At 41.4% G+C, this 15,592-nt stretch overlaps 1 protein-coding gene across 14 annotated transcripts in view; it reads right to left on the bottom strand.

Annotated features, from left to right (window-relative positions):
* The window catches only part of RGS7 (regulator of G protein signaling 7), a gene marked incomplete at both ends in the record, with an annotated part of 439,059 nt that overhangs the window by 60,180 nt on the left and 363,287 nt on the right, over positions 1-15,592 (bottom strand). For all 14 annotated transcript variants that reach the window (XM_080698947.1, XM_080698950.1, XM_080698943.1 and 11 more), the window contains 3 exons: positions 8,817-8,898; positions 9,005-9,081; positions 10,588-10,652. In XM_080698947.1, the coding sequence (XP_080555073.1) occupies positions 8,817-8,898; positions 9,005-9,081; positions 10,588-10,652 (224 nt within the window). The remainder of the gene's footprint in view (positions 1-8,816; positions 8,899-9,004; positions 9,082-10,587; positions 10,653-15,592) is intronic.

Here is a 15,592-nt window from a genome sequence, read left to right as displayed (position 1 = left end):
AAAAACAACTCCAATGGAATGGAGAAATTTTTAGAGGGATTTTTCCTCAATATAGTAAAATATGTTATCAACATGAAATAATTACAGCAAAATTTTATTACTTTTATTTTTATAACCTTTTTAAACATAATAGAAAATGTACTTTCTTAGCTCAGATTAATAAAAAAAAAAGCTACAGTCCCAACCTTAGAGATGATGAAGATCATAACAGGAATTATTTAAAAACTTAGTAGCTCTCCTCATAGTAATAGTAGCTGGACAGACAGACACTTACAATATTTGTTCAGTATAATTTTTTAATTGACAAGGAAAGGGAGAGATCGCCTAACGTACAGGGTTCTCTCAAAGCTTGCTATCCATTTCTGAAATGGCAAATGAATGGAAATCCATGCCAACTGTTTTGAAACACTCTTGCTAAGTGGCTGAGGCCGGCCTGGAGCCTGCAATCCTCCTGTCTCAGCCTCCCAAGTAGTGGGATTACAGCTAGCACTCCCTCTCTTAACGAGAAGTACTGAATCTTAGGAGAGAGACCCAGGTGATGATACAGGAGATGGTAACGATGCCATTCTTATCCCTCCACGCTGGACTGTCCAGAAGACGAGATCTCCCTGCTCGGTGGTGGAATCGTGTAGATAACACAGGATGAGAAGGCGCATCCTCATGCAGCCTGCCTCCCTTCACCCAGAGCAAAGCAGGCCAAGTCCACTCCCCAAGGCTGGAAGCCGGGGGAGCGGCGGCGTCTAGCGGGCTGGCCTGTGGCTCCAGTCCTCACGGCCTCGGTGCCCACCCCTCCCTGGGCATTTCGCTCACTCTGCCTCTCCCAGATGTCAGTGTCTCTGCACGACAGCCCTGAGAGTGTGGTGGATGGGATGGGGTGACACACCGGGTGCATGCCTACACCTGTTCCAGACGTTATGGGCCCGATGACAGGGTCTAAGTATATCTGATCGTGTAAACTCTTCAGAATAGAACGGTGACACACTCCTTGTTAAAAGGCCTATAATCTCATGTGCCCAGAATAGCTAGAATCAACATTTGATACATTCTCTCCTAATTGTTTCTCTAGACATCTATATTTTCAAATAAAATTAAGATTTTCTTTCATATAGTTCTGTATTTGGAGAGCTTCCTATGGTTTCCTCTACAGGTTTGAAATTCTCCTTTTGAGCTGTATGATATGTTATCTTGTAGATCTCTTGTGCACTTCTTCCCCACCCTCCCATCCCTTGTGGATGATAAGGATTGAACCTAGAGCCAGGAGTGTACCAGGCATGTGCTGTGCTAGTGAACTACAGTGTGGCCCTGGACACATCTCATTTAACCATTATTTATGGTTAAACTGTCCTGCTGTTTTATATTTTAGCTGCCCTTCAGTTTAATATCTTGAGCATCTTTGTATACTTAGGGTGAATGAACCTAACTGTATAAGAGATTTCAACTTTTTAACTATTTGTCAAAAAAGTAATTCCAATGTACCACTTAGCATTTAGAAACATTTGTCCCCTACTGCTCTTGCCAGTAATTTTGATTTAATTTTGAAAATAAGTTAATTTTAATTTTTAAAAATAAAATATAAATTGTGGTGGCACACGCCTGTAATCTTAGTATTTGGGAGGCAGAGATAGGAGGATTGTTGTTTTGAGGCCAGCCTCGGCAACTTAGTGAGGCCCTCAGCAACTTAATGATATACCGTTTCAAAATAAAAAATAAAAAGAGCTAGAAGTGTAGCTCAGAGGTAGAATGCCCCTGGTTCAATCCCCAGTACCAAAACAAATAAATAAACTAAATTTAAAGAATTTAGCGCCTCATTGTTTTAATTTGCTTTCTTATGACAAGAAAAGTTCTTTTTCCTAATTTGAATAGTCATTTATATACTTCTGATAAATTAATAGCATAAGCCTTTTTATCTATTTTAAGAGAAATCTCATTCTCTTGTAATTATATAATTATTTTATAGTAATACTATAGTTTATCATACTTGTTCCATATGTGTTTCACAGATTGCCTGTTTGCTTTGTCAGTTATATATTTCTTTAAATTTGAGTTTTAACTATTTTATTTTTATTTTTTTAATTTTTTATTGGTGCATTATATTCATACATCATATTGGGGTAAAAAGCGTGTGTAGACATACATGTACACATCACCGATTTAACCCCTACCCAATTCCCACCCCAGTCCCTCCTCGCCCCTCCCTCCCTTGATTGGCTTAGTGGTGGACTTCGATATGTTTAAGTACATTGTGTGTTTAAACATAAACATTGATTAAGTGAAATTAATGTGTCACTTGCTTTGTGATTCCCCCTACTGTCTTTACACATGATGTCCCCTATCTTCACACTGGATAAATGCAAACCTCTACGAAATGTGGTCCTGAGGATTGAATCCAGGGCTTTGCCCACACTAGGGAAGAGCTCTGCACTGAGCTACACATGTAGCCCTTTTGAATTTTTTATTTTGTGTGTGTGGTACCGGGAACGGAACCCAGGGGCATTCTGCCTCTGAGCTACACCCCCAGCCCTATATTTTGTTCTTTTTTTGAAATGGGGTCTCACTAAGTTGCAGAGAGCCTCACTAAGCAGCTGAGGCTGACAGGGAACCGGTGATCCTCCTGTCTCAGCTTCCCAAGTACTGGGATTACAAGCATGTGCCACCGTACCTGGCTTAAATTTTTATTTTTAAAATTTATCATAAAATAAGGTCTTGAATTGTCCAGACTGGCTTCAAGCTTGTGATCTTCCTGCCTCAGTTTCCCCATAGCTGGGATTATAGGAGTGTGCCATGTGTTGGTTAATTTTTATTTTGTACTGGAGATTGAACCCAGGGGCATTCTACCTCCAAGATACACCCCTAGGTCTATTTTATTTTTTGTTTTGAAATAGGATCATGTTAAGCTCCTGAGGGGCTCACTAAGTTGCTGAAGCTGGCCTCAAATGTGTGATCCTCCTATCTCCGTCTCCCAAGTTCTCGGATTATAGGCCTTCACCACCACACAAGGCTTAAACCTCTACTTCTGAGTGGTGATATTCATGGTTCCAGTACAGATTTCACCATAATATTTACATGATGATTACCTAGTTCGGTTTCCATCTTGATTACCCAGAACTCTGAGTATCTCAATTACAAAGACACTATTTTATCCATCTTGGTCCTTCTCCTCTAGGGCAACCAGTTTCTATAATTGCTAGTTGAAAGTTATACTAAGTGAATAAGTCAATAGGGTGAGGCATAGATTTTCTTTTAGTGAAGATCAAATAAATTTACTGTTTTACTTCATCTATTCCATTTTATCTTGCCAAATGATTTGAGCATATTTAGAATAAAGGTCTTCCATGGGACACTGGGATCCTGATGGACTTCACTGTCGAAGGCACACACTCACAGATGGTCATGCTTTAAGACAGCATGTGGGGTGCACCTAGCGGTGGTCCAACTGCTCCTTAAGAAAGGGAATTTTGAATTTTCTCAGTTCTTTGATGCACACATTTTGAATGTACTTATTCACATCCAGGAGAAAAGTCATTGGCTGGATTTTCAAGCACAATATGCAGGAGGAGGAAAATAATTATCCTTATGGCGCACTGGCCAGATCCTTCAAAGAGATTTGTTTTTTAAATTTGCAAATTATTTTTGCGGAGCTCTGCTGTTTTGCTTTTTATCATACCGTCAAGAATTCATTTACATACAAGACAAACCAAACCAAGCACACTGGATAAGACAGAAACCAATAAACACGCTCCATTATGTCCTGTTTCAAGGTTCCAGCCACACAATGTATAGGGACACAGCGAGAGAGGCAGAGGCTTTCTCCAAGCACAGACCTGAAACTAAACAAATAGAATGCGTTTCTGTCTAGAGCATCCCAGGGCTCGGCTTTGTTTTGGGGGCCAGAGATTTTACTGGGTTCGTTGTTCTTCCTGTGACATGCCCTCTGTTTCACTCTGTAAAAAAGTTTAATCTGTATTTTAAAATGTCATAGACTGTATTTGAGCAGTTTTAGGCTTGCAGGAAATTTGAGCACTGTACAGAGAATTCTCATATCCCTCACCCTGCCCTGCTTCGGGCCTGTTAGCATTTCAAGAGTGTGGTAGATCGGATTCATTCAATCTAACATTCGAGTCAACACGGACATTTTATCCTTGAATCCCATAGCTCCATCAGGGTTCACTCTTGATGTTGTGCATTCTATAGGTTTTGACAAATGTATTGTGACAGGTATCCATCATTACAATATTCTTTCAAATAGAGTTGCTGTCCTAAAAAACCACCTGTTTACTGTGATTTTTCATTCTGTACTTTCTCCTCATCCCTTGGTACCACTGTTCTTTTTCTCTATAGTTTTGCCTTTTCCAGAATGTCCTAAAGGTGGAATCACATGACGTCTAGTCTAGTCTTCTGAGACTAGATTTGTTTATGTGGCACAATCCTGTATCTTTCTCATGAGCTGATGCTCATTACATCTACCATAAAACACTTCATCATGTGGATGCTGCTGCTGCTTCCCAGCTGTGATGACCGCTTGTGTAGAGACAGCAGGGTTTTGTGTGACATGACCTTTCAGTCCAAGGAGCACGAAGGCTGTATTGTATGGCACAAATATATTGAGTTTCATAGAAAACTCCAAATTGTCTTCTCAAGTAGCTATGCCATTTTGCATTCTCCCCAGCAAAGAACCTAGAGTCCCTCTCAATGTCTAAATTTATGTAATATATCATAATATTTTACATTTAACTAACTTAAAGTCTATTTTAGAGATGTTGAGCTGCTATTTGAGATTTCTCTTTCCCCACTATATTTCTGCCTAATGATTTCCAACCTATTCTTTTTTTTTTTTTTTTTTTGTACTGGGGATGGAATCCAGGGGCATTGCATCTCAAAGATATCCACCAAGTCAAAATCTTTTTAGTCTCTTTTATGTTTTGAAACAAGGTCTCACTGAGTTGTGAAGGATCTCACTAAGTAGCTGAGGCTGTCCTCGAACTGCGATCCTCTGGTCTCTACCTCCCAAATGCTGGGATTACAAGTGTGCGCCACCACGCCCAGCCTCCAATCTATTCTTGAGTCAATAAATAACAGAATTAAACCACATAAACTTAAACAAAACAAATAAAATTCAAATAGTTGATGACTTTTTTTGGTGTGTGAGTCTCTGTGTGTGTGTGTGTGTGTGTGTGTGTGTGCGTGCACACACGTGCATGTGTATGTGTGTATGTTGCTGGGGATTAAGCCTAGAAGGATTCTACCTCTGAGATACACCCCCAGTCCTATTTCATTTTTTTATTTTAAAATAGATTCTCACTAATTTTCTGAGATACTGGCTAAATTGCTGAGGCTGGCCACGAACCTGCAGTCCTCCAGTCTCAGCCTTCAATGTACTAAGATTATAGGTGCGCAGCACTGTGCCTAGATAGCTTTTTTTGGGGGGAGTAAGTGTTAGCATTTAACTCCTCTAAGCATGGATCTTTGTATGTATACCATGTTCACACACACTTGATTCATCAGGATATTCCACATGGACTCAATTGAATAAGAAAAGATATAGAGGGAATTTAAACATTCTGGAGTTAGAGAGCTATATGTAAAAAAGAAGAAAGATAGGAGACCTTATAAATGGATAGCAAATACCCCTGTCATTATCATCTTTGTCAACTACCCAAGAAACTACCCAGAAAGCTAATGGCAGCTTCTGCTTGGCAGACCTGGTCTTGACAAGTGTCATCATTTCACAAGTGTCTGAGACCATTTCAAAATGTTTAAAAATTTAAAATGTCAATAGCTGTTGCCTCTGAAGTAATGTACAGGGTTGTAATATGGGAGCACACATGGTTGAAAGCAGGGTTTTCTGGGAAAATGCCATTGTCAAAAGGCAAGCGAGACAACCTGAAGTTCTACTCACTTGTTTCTAGAAAGTAGCAACAAAGTGTCACCTGGGGGCTCAGTCCTAGGTGATGCGCAGCTCCACAGAAGCATCTTCAGGGGCCAGGGAGCGGGAGCCAAGGGCTTCAGCGTGGCTTCTGCCTACAGGTTGTTCTTGGTGGCTTCTGTCTACAAACTGTTTTGGGGTTGACCTTCTAGTGGGAAGCTTGGCAGGGATGTGGCAGGGACATGGAGTGTTCATGGAGAGCACTCTGGGTTCCCCTTGCTAGAAGGAGGCATAGAGGATGGGAACCTAGTGCACACTGGATGGAGAAGACCACTGGAGGCATGTTTGGCCTTCAACATAAGTGGAGAAATGGCAAGGACCAGCTGAGTCTATTGCTAGGCAACAGGGAAGGGAGTGTGTGGGATCGATTTAGATGCTCTGTGACCATGGGCATCTCAGAGCATGCAACAGAATTGGCCTGGACAGGAGCAGCATGGTGTGCCTCCTTTGGGCTGCACGAGGATACAGGCCATGTAGACAAAACGAAGCTACAGATGGGTCACTGGATGTCCAATGGGTAAATAGGGAAACAAAATGTATCTACTGTTTTCTAAAGAGTGCTTAGAACAAATAAGCCACTTTGAGCCGTATGTGCTAACACACACCTATAACCCAATACTTGGGAGGCTGAGACAGGAGGATTGAAGGTTCAAGGCCAGCTTTATCAACTTAGTGGGACCCTGTTTCATAGTAAAAATAAAATAGGGCTGGAGGTGCAACTCAGAAACAGAATCCCTAGTACCACAAAACAAACAAAACCAAAAATTTCTACTTCTTATCCTTGCGATAGCATGTGTATGAACTCATAATACCTTCCACTGTAACTAATAATACTCAAAATTCTGCTCTGAGTGCTATTAGTTAATTCACTATCAATTGTACCTTGAGAATTCAAAACAGAACATAAGAATTGTATTACTCTCTAAAACTGAAGTGCATGCATAGGTAAACAAACCTTCAGAGTCGTTCTATTTTGGTTTGACTTGGAAGGTAGTTGAGAAGAAAATTTTAAGGTATTCCTAAATGATTTGTCACTCATGCTGTGAACCTATTATTTACTCTAGTAATACATATAAATATTATTCTCTAGTGCCTTGTGTGTATTTAAAGAAATTTATAGAAGAAAATGATACTGCATCAAAATAGAAAAACATACATGAAGTTAGATATGTCTTACAGTCACTTGTGAGCATGGCTTAATACTGTACCCAAAATCTGCTGGTATCAGTTAAGGACACTCATTATCTGTTCATCTGGGGAATGCAATTTTATGTTATTAAGGAAGAGAAACAGTTAATTGTCTGTATATAGATCCAATGTGATATCAAAGTATTAGCTGATTTGGATTTGAGCCATATAAAATATTAGTCTGTGAAAGTCAATAACGGCGGCGAGGCTGTGGGGAACTAGGCATTCTTCTACATTGTTGGTGGGACTGAAAACTAGTCCAGCCACATGGAGATCAGTGCAGAGAGTCTTTAGAAAACTGGTTATGGATCCACCATATGATCTGGCCATACCATTACTGGGTATCTTTCCAGAGGGGAAAACAGAGAACTACAGTAATATATGCCACCTATGTTCATAGCAGCACAATTCACAATAGCCAAACTATGAAACCAACCTAGGTGTCTACCAACAGATGAATGGAATTCAAAATTATGGAAAACATACACCTTGGAATTTTACTCAACAATAAAGAAAAATAAAATTACCTAATTAGCAAGAAAATGGAAGGACCTGGAGAACATTATGTTAAGTGAGATCAGAGTGAAGGGTCATATATTTTCTTTAATATGTGTAAGATAGGAAGTAATTGGGATACAAGAGAAACCCCAGATGATGAGGAGAACCTCAGGGGAGCCAGGGAGGAGATACAAGGGTAGGGGTGGAGGAAGACTTAGGTTCATTCATAGAAATACTTCCATAGACTATGTGTGTATATGTGAATTACACCAACATCAATCTGGGTACTACGTATTGGGAAGGAAGGAAAAGGGAAGGGGAGCACCCAGAGCATGTGCAAGTATGTTGCTGTCAACATGATGTACATTATAATGTGAAACTATAATGAACAAATAAAAGCACTAAATAAATAAATATCAATATTTGCTTTTTTAAAAAAGTCAACAATAGGTTACTAACATGATTCCCCAAAGAAAACTTTGGGAGGAATAATATCTTTACTTTACTATAAAGTCTTCAAATGTAAACAACCATAACTGGCAGTGCTGTCCTCCTTGGGGTGTGTACGGCAGCACCCAGCACCACGGTGCTGGCCACGGTGGCTCACGCCTGCAATCCCAAGACTCAGGAGGCTGAGACGGGAGAATCAACAGGGTAGAGGCCAGCCTCAGCAACTTAATGAGACCCTATTTCAAAATAAAAATAAGAAGGGCTGGGGGTATAGCTCATAGATAGAATGACTCTGAGTCCAATAAAATAAAGAGTAATCAAGTAAAAAAGTCACAGTACAATTGTTTTGTTTCACTTATTTTTGTGGTGCTAGGCATGGTACCCAGAGCCTTGCACATAGTAGGCAAGCAAGTGCTCTACCACCACCAGACACACACACATACACACACGTGCATACATGCATACTCAAACGAGACAAGGTCTCCCTGAGTGTCGAGGCTGGCCTCTAACCTGTGATTCTGTTGCCTCAGCCTCCCTGCGGCGGGAATTGCGGGCATGTTTTGGCTGCCGCATAATTTTAGAGACTGAATGTTACAGGATTGAATCCGGTCGCCTTCTCAGAAGTGGCGATCAGCCCCTAACTCACCACCCAGCTTATGTGGGCCGTGTGATGGGGGCGCCGCGGCTTCCCCTTGCTTTTCCAGGGCCCCCGACCCGTGAAGCCTGGGCCCACAAGCATGTGACTGCCTTTCCTTACCACAGGTCTGTGCACGTCCCAGAAGGCTCTCTCTTGGCTGTCGAGGATCTTCCTCTCGACCTTGTCTCTCTTCTTGTCCACTCTGCCGACACCGCAACAATGGAGAGTAAGCAGGGTTAAGAGCTGCGCCTCTCTGGACAAGAGGCCACAATTTGAACAAAACTTCCGAAAGACTCACAAGGACTCACTTTGCTTGTGCTTCTGCTTGCATAAAGATGAACTCCCACTTCCGGGCGAACGCTCGCTGCAGCCTGGCCAGGCTCTCCTGAAAAACACCCCAGGTGAAGACTTCTCGGGCCTACTTATCATAATTATTTGTGAAGAGAACAAATGTGGAATTTCTACAGTCCTAAGTGCACTCTGGACCCGAGTCGTGCTCATCATATCAGCCAATCCTCACGTTAACAGTCGTAGAGGGAGCAAAAGAAACAATGGCAAACATTGACCTGTGTGAGCCGGCCACTGTAGACAACACCACTGAAGATGAGCGTTTGGACAAGGCTCCTCAGACTTATTTCCCCTGCTGCTAGCGACCGCCCTGAGACTTGCCAAAAAGAGTTCCTGGTGTAGGTCGCCTTTAGTTCTCAGAGTTTGGGTATCTTCACTTTAGAATTTATCCGAAATCTTTACAGCTAAGTCAATTTTAGAAAATAAAATATGCTTCCTTTTTTCTTCTTTTATTTTATTTATTTATTGCAGTACTTGGGATGGAACCCAAAGGCATTATACCTCCAAGCTATACCCAAGCCCTATTTTTTTAGTCTTTTTATTTATTTATTTATTTATTTATTTATTATTTATTATTATTTTTTGTGGTACTGGGGTTCCTGGAAGCCCTTCTACCTCCGGGCTCCACTCCCAGACCTATTTTTATTTGGAAACAGGGTCTCTTACACCAGCACGGCTGGCTTCGAACCTCCTGTCTCCGCCTCCCAAGCGCGGGGATTACAAGCGTGCGCCACCATGCCCGGCTTTAGTCTTTTTATTTTTGAAACTGGGTCTCACTGAGTTTGCAAATGGCCTCGCAAATTAGCTGAGGCTGTCTGCGAACCTCCATCCTCTGGTCTCTGCCTCCAGAATCCTGGAATTATAAGCATGCACCACCATGCCCAGCTGCTTCCTTTCTCTACATTGAGTTTGTATATTTATTTTTAAATTTAACTTTGTATTTTGTGGTACTGGGGATTGAACCCAGGGCACTCTACCTCTGAGCTATACTGCCAGCCCTTTTTATTTTTTATTTGGAAACAGTCTTGCTAAGTTATTGTGCATTGGCCTAAAACCTGTGATCCTCCTGTCTTGGCCCCAAGTACTGGGGCGATAGGTTTGCAATGCTTAACTTGATGAGTTTCTGTAGTTAGAGTTTTACTGTCTTCCATGTGCATGAAGAGAGGAAGGAGTCAAGCAGGGCTTTCTGAAGCCACTGTGCTCACTAATTCATGGAAATCTGACCATTAAGATCCTCGAATAGAGCTGGGCGTGGTGGTGCACACTTGTAATCCCCGCGCTTGGGAGGCGGAGACAGGAGGATCGCACATGTTCGAAGCCAGCCGTGCTGGCTTAAGAGACCCTGTTTCCAAATAAAAATAGGTCTGGGAGTGTAGCCCGGAGGTAGAAGGGTTTCCAGGAACCCCAGTACCACCAAAAAAAAAAAAAAAAAAAAAAAAAAAAATTTTGAATATAGAAAGTTAACAAAGTGGCCAGGAATAACCCCAGACCTCTTCCTCTTCACGTTTACACTTTCTTTGTCAGAAAGCCCTCTGGTACTTACAGCTTCGTAGTCGGCCAGCTCTAGTCTTGCCTTGTTCTGCATTGTTCTCTTGCAGAGGTAAACCGCTGAAAGAAAAAAGGCTATCAATCATTTCTTGCCAGCTTATTAAAGCCAGGGAGCTACAAATAAAAATATGGCATTATAAGCTGGGTGTGGTGGCGCACGCTTGTAATCCCAGCATTTGGGAGGCTGAGACCTGGAGGATCGCGGTTGGCGGACAGCCTCAGCTACTTAGTGAGGTCCTCTGCAACTCAGTGAGACCCAGTTTTAAAATAAAGAATAAAAAATAGGGCAGGAGCTGTAGCTTGGAGGTAGAATCCCCCTGGGTTCCATCCCCAGATCCGCAAAAAAAAAAAAAAAAAAAAAAAAAAAAAAATATATATATATATATATATATATATATATATATATATAGCATTATAAAGGAAGACAGCTGCCACATTCCCCCCCAGTTCAAATTTTCTGTTATATTTTTGAGAAAAGAACAATTAAATTCAAACAATGTCATTTATGAAGTCACAAGTAGAAATGCTAAAATATTTGATAACCATTTCTTTATGTTTATTAAGTCATTATAATTTAAACAACCTCCACAAATTAGGGAAAAAGAGAACCTTAAAAAATACCTGTACATGTGAATTTGAACTGCGCATCATAGAGATGCTCAAAATAATACAACACACATGCACACAGCACTTGCTGAATTTCCTCCATGCCCCCTTCATGTCAGTGAGTTGAGTATGACACCTTCATGTCTGGACAGAGCATGTCTGGTTCCTTCCTCAAGCCTCCTTTCCCTCCCAGCTCCTTCCTATGATCCCTTTGCATTTTCCTACTGATCTCTCTTCCTCATTTCCTCATTTATCTGAATTTCCTTTCTTTTTTTTTTTTTTTTTGCAGGTCTGGGGATGGAGCCCAGGGACATTCGACCTCGGAGCTACACCCCCAGCCCCATATATATTAGTGGTACTGGGGTTCCTGGAAGCTCTTCTACCTCCGGGCTACATTCCCAGACCTATTTTTATATTTTTATTTGGAAACAGGTTCTTAAGCCAGCTCCCAGCCCTATTTTTTATTCTTTACTTTAAAACAGGGTCTCAGCCGGACGTGGTGGCGCACGCTTGTAATCCCCACGCTTGGGAGGCAGAGACAGGAGGATCCTGCTGGTTCGAAGCCAGCCACGCTGGCTTAAGAGACCCTGTTTCCAAATAAAAATATAAAATAGTTCTGAGAGTGTAACCTGGAGAAGGGTTTCCAGGAACCCCAGTACCACAAAAAATAAAATAAAATAAAAAAATAAATAAAACTGGCTCTCACTAATTTGCAGAGGGCCTCACTAAGTAGCTGAGGCTGTCCGTGAACTGCGATCCTCCTGTCTCAGCCTCCTGAATGCTAGGATTACAAGCGTGCACCACCACACCCGGCCTGAATTCTCTCTTTTTAAAAATTTCTCTCAGCTTTCACATATAAGAGAAACACATGAATCTGGACTTGCTGAGACTTGGCATCATGTTCTCCAGCCCCATCTACTTTCCTGCAAATGACATCATTTTGGTTTATTTTGTGGCTGAGTAGGACTCCATTGTGTGTATAGACCACTGTTTCTTTGTGCATCCATCTGCTGATGGACACCTAGGCTGGTGCCGTAATTTGGCTATTGTGAAATGTGCTGCTACAAACATGGTATGCATGTATTGGATGGACTTAAAACTGGATACACAGATAAAACTTTCATAAAAAGGAACTGCATGAGGAGAGAATCATTCCTGGTACTTTCAATCATTTCTAGTTTCTACTGTCAACTGTGAATGTTACGGCAACTGTCGATGGAGGTTGAAGGCTATTTTCTTAATTCCTATCCCATAATGTTTTCTGTGAGACAGTCAAGGCAACCTTGGAAAGGTACTAAGAACCCAGTACATGCTTTTATTTATTTATTTGTTTGTTGTTTGTTTGGGGGAGTCCAACCCAGGGGCAGTCCAACCCCAGCCCTATTTTTTGTTTTTTATTTCTAAACAGGGTCTCACTAAATTGTAGAGAGCCTCACTAATTGCTGAGGCTGGCCACTAACCTGCGATCCTCCTGTCTCAACCTCCCAAGTACTGGGATTATAAGCATGTGCCACTATTCCCAGCTAATATACGGTTTTTTAATACATTGATCTACAATTTATCATTGTGATTCCATTCATTCATTCATTCATTCATTCATTCATCATTCATTCATTTCTTGGTACTGGGGATTGAACCCAGAGGTATTCTATCTCAGAGCTATATATCCAACCTTTTTTGTATTACATTTTTTTTTTTATATAATTTGAAACAGGTTCTCTGGAAGTTACTGAGGCTCTCACTAAGTTTCTGAGGCTGGTTTTGAACCTGTGATCCTGTCTCAGCCTCTCAAGTATGGGATAACAGGTGTGTGGGTGTGTAACACTATGCCCAGCCATGATAATTTTGCTTTTTAATATATTTAGTAATTTTCAAAAGTCAAACTTCACCAGGTGTGGTGGCACACGCATGTAATTCCAGTACTTAGGAGGCTGAGAAAGGAGAATCGCAGATTCAAAACCAGCCTCGGCAACTTGAAGAGACCCTGTTTCAAAATTAAATAATCAGACTGGGGGTATACCTCAGAGGTAGAATGCCTCTGAGTTCAATTCCCAGCCTACTCCCCCCTCTTTGTTACACACACACACACACACACACACACACACACACACACACACATCAAACTTCAAAACCAAAAGTGAAACATTTTATTTTCTTGTTTGCTTTTATTTTTATTTTTTTGGTGAATGTGGTACTGGGGGTTAAATCCAGGCATTCTGCCTGAGCTACACCCCCCACAGCCTTTTTTACTTTTTATTTTGAAACAGGGTCTTGCTAAGTTGCTGAGGCTGGCCATGAAACCTGGGATCCTCCTGTCTCAGCCTCACCAGGCTCACCAGGCTGACCTAATTTTCTAATTGGTCATAGTTTATGCTCGCTCCCAAAGGAGAGAGCTTAAAGAAATTGCAGTGTTGTGCAATATCCCTGAGGGTGAGTCTTTATGAGAGAAAGATCAAATATTGTTAATTTAATACCTGATTGAACAATTTCAGCTTTCCTGGAGAATTATCTTTAATCAAATCTCAAGCTCAGCCAAGCTTCCTGAGCCAGCTCTGCTGTGGCGTCCTCCTGCCTTGGCGTTTCCTCGCTTCCTTGTTTCTGGTCCTTCACTCTTTGTTCTTTTCAAAATCAGTCCCTTTGGGAAACGTGTTTCTAACTTCATTGGGTAAAATATCAACTTAGGGCAGGAGTGGGCTGAGCTTTCTCAGATGACTGCTCACAAAGAAGCTGCACATTCGTTACTATGGGCGTCCTAAAATGCAATTTAAAAAATTCTCCAGGGAACAAAATAAAAATGTAGACAGACAGCGGTAGGCACAGAGTGAAGGTTTCATATAGATTTTTGAAGGAGTGAATGATCAGGATATTTTCAGAAGGAGATATTTAGAAGTCAAATAAACTCAGGTGATGAAATCTCCCTATGTGTCCACTAGGATTCTTTGGTAAAGACAGGCGGGGAGGGCAAGGTAAAGTCTGGGCAGGTGGCACAAAGGACGGTCTGTGACTCTCGATGGTGAGGCATGTGGGCTAGGCTGGCAAGGCCCATATCTTAACCATCAACTGTAGACTCAACTGTGGTATGGTAGAGTCAGTACTTTGATTTTTTTTTTCTTCGAGGTACCGTGGATGGAACCAGGGGCATCCGACCTCCAAGCTACATCCCCAGCCCTATTTTTTATTCTTTATTTTGAAACAGGGTTTCACTGAGTTGCAAAAGGCCCCACTAAATAGCTGAGGTTGTCCACAAACCGCGATCCTCCTGTCTCCCAAAGTATTTTGATTCTTTATCAGCAGAGAATACCAGGCTTGGGCAAGATGTGAATGCTGTGAGAGAAGGTCTAAGCAGATGAAAGACGCTTCCATTTCCAGGAGATCTCCTCGATCCACCCACCAAACATCAAAAGTAAACAAATGAATAAATGCAAGCCAGTACTCAAGCAAAGTCCAAACTGAGACCGAGGCGAGAGCGCTTGTGGCTTCTACTCTGGGGGCCCAGGAAACCTTCCCTGGTGTTATGTGTGGAGGTAGGCCCAGATACAAATGCTGGATCTTTTTAACATAACCCTTGACTATTTTCTGCTCTGCCAAAATACTAAAAATATCAACAAAAATAAAAAGCCATTTCAGGAGTTACTTAGAATGACTTACATTATTGAGGACTTTATTTCTAAGTTTAAATATATCTCCTTTGGTAATGTTCTGGGACACCGTAATTAATTGAGCTGGAGGATTCAATGGGGTCAAAGGAGGAAGTAATTGCGCACAAGCTCTGGCACCAGGGAAGACAGCTGGAGGTCGGAGGCACTGCTCCAGCTAACGGAGCTGGGTGGGCAAGCGCAGGGGCCGCCCGGGGCAGCTCGGAGCGGAGGTAGAAAGGCCACGGCTCCGGATCAGGTGTCTAATGAGAAGATGAATGGACAGTCAGTGCCTTAGGGCACTTCACTTAATTTCATACATCGTCACGAGGCGGGGCAATAGAAAGTGTCTAAAGTCATTCCACACAGGTCAGCAAGAGCATCACTAAACCCCGATATCTAAATATGGAAAAGTCATAATATATATAATTCATGAAGATTAGAAATAGAAGTGCCAAAAAAGTACTTGGTAAACACCCAATTCATAACCCAGACAGTGCAAATGGAAATATTGTCATGCTGCAACTCTATTTTTAAAAATATATTATATTTATATTATAATTTTATATGTAATTGCATATATAATCATATATAAATATATCTCACACATATATACATGTATGTGTATATATACACATATATATACATAATTTTCCATTATTATAGGTGAGATTAGTCAGTTCCAGAAAGCCAAGGGTCATACGTTTTTTCTCAAAGCTAGAGAGAAAACAGGAAAGAATAGAGTCTTCAAGATAATCA

Source organism: Muscardinus avellanarius (assembly GCF_963383645.1).
Source record: "Muscardinus avellanarius genome assembly, chromosome: 7".
In the NCBI taxonomy this organism is placed as follows: domain Eukaryota; kingdom Metazoa; phylum Chordata; class Mammalia; order Rodentia; family Gliridae; genus Muscardinus; species Muscardinus avellanarius.
This window is presented reverse-complemented; position numbering and strand designations above follow the sequence as displayed.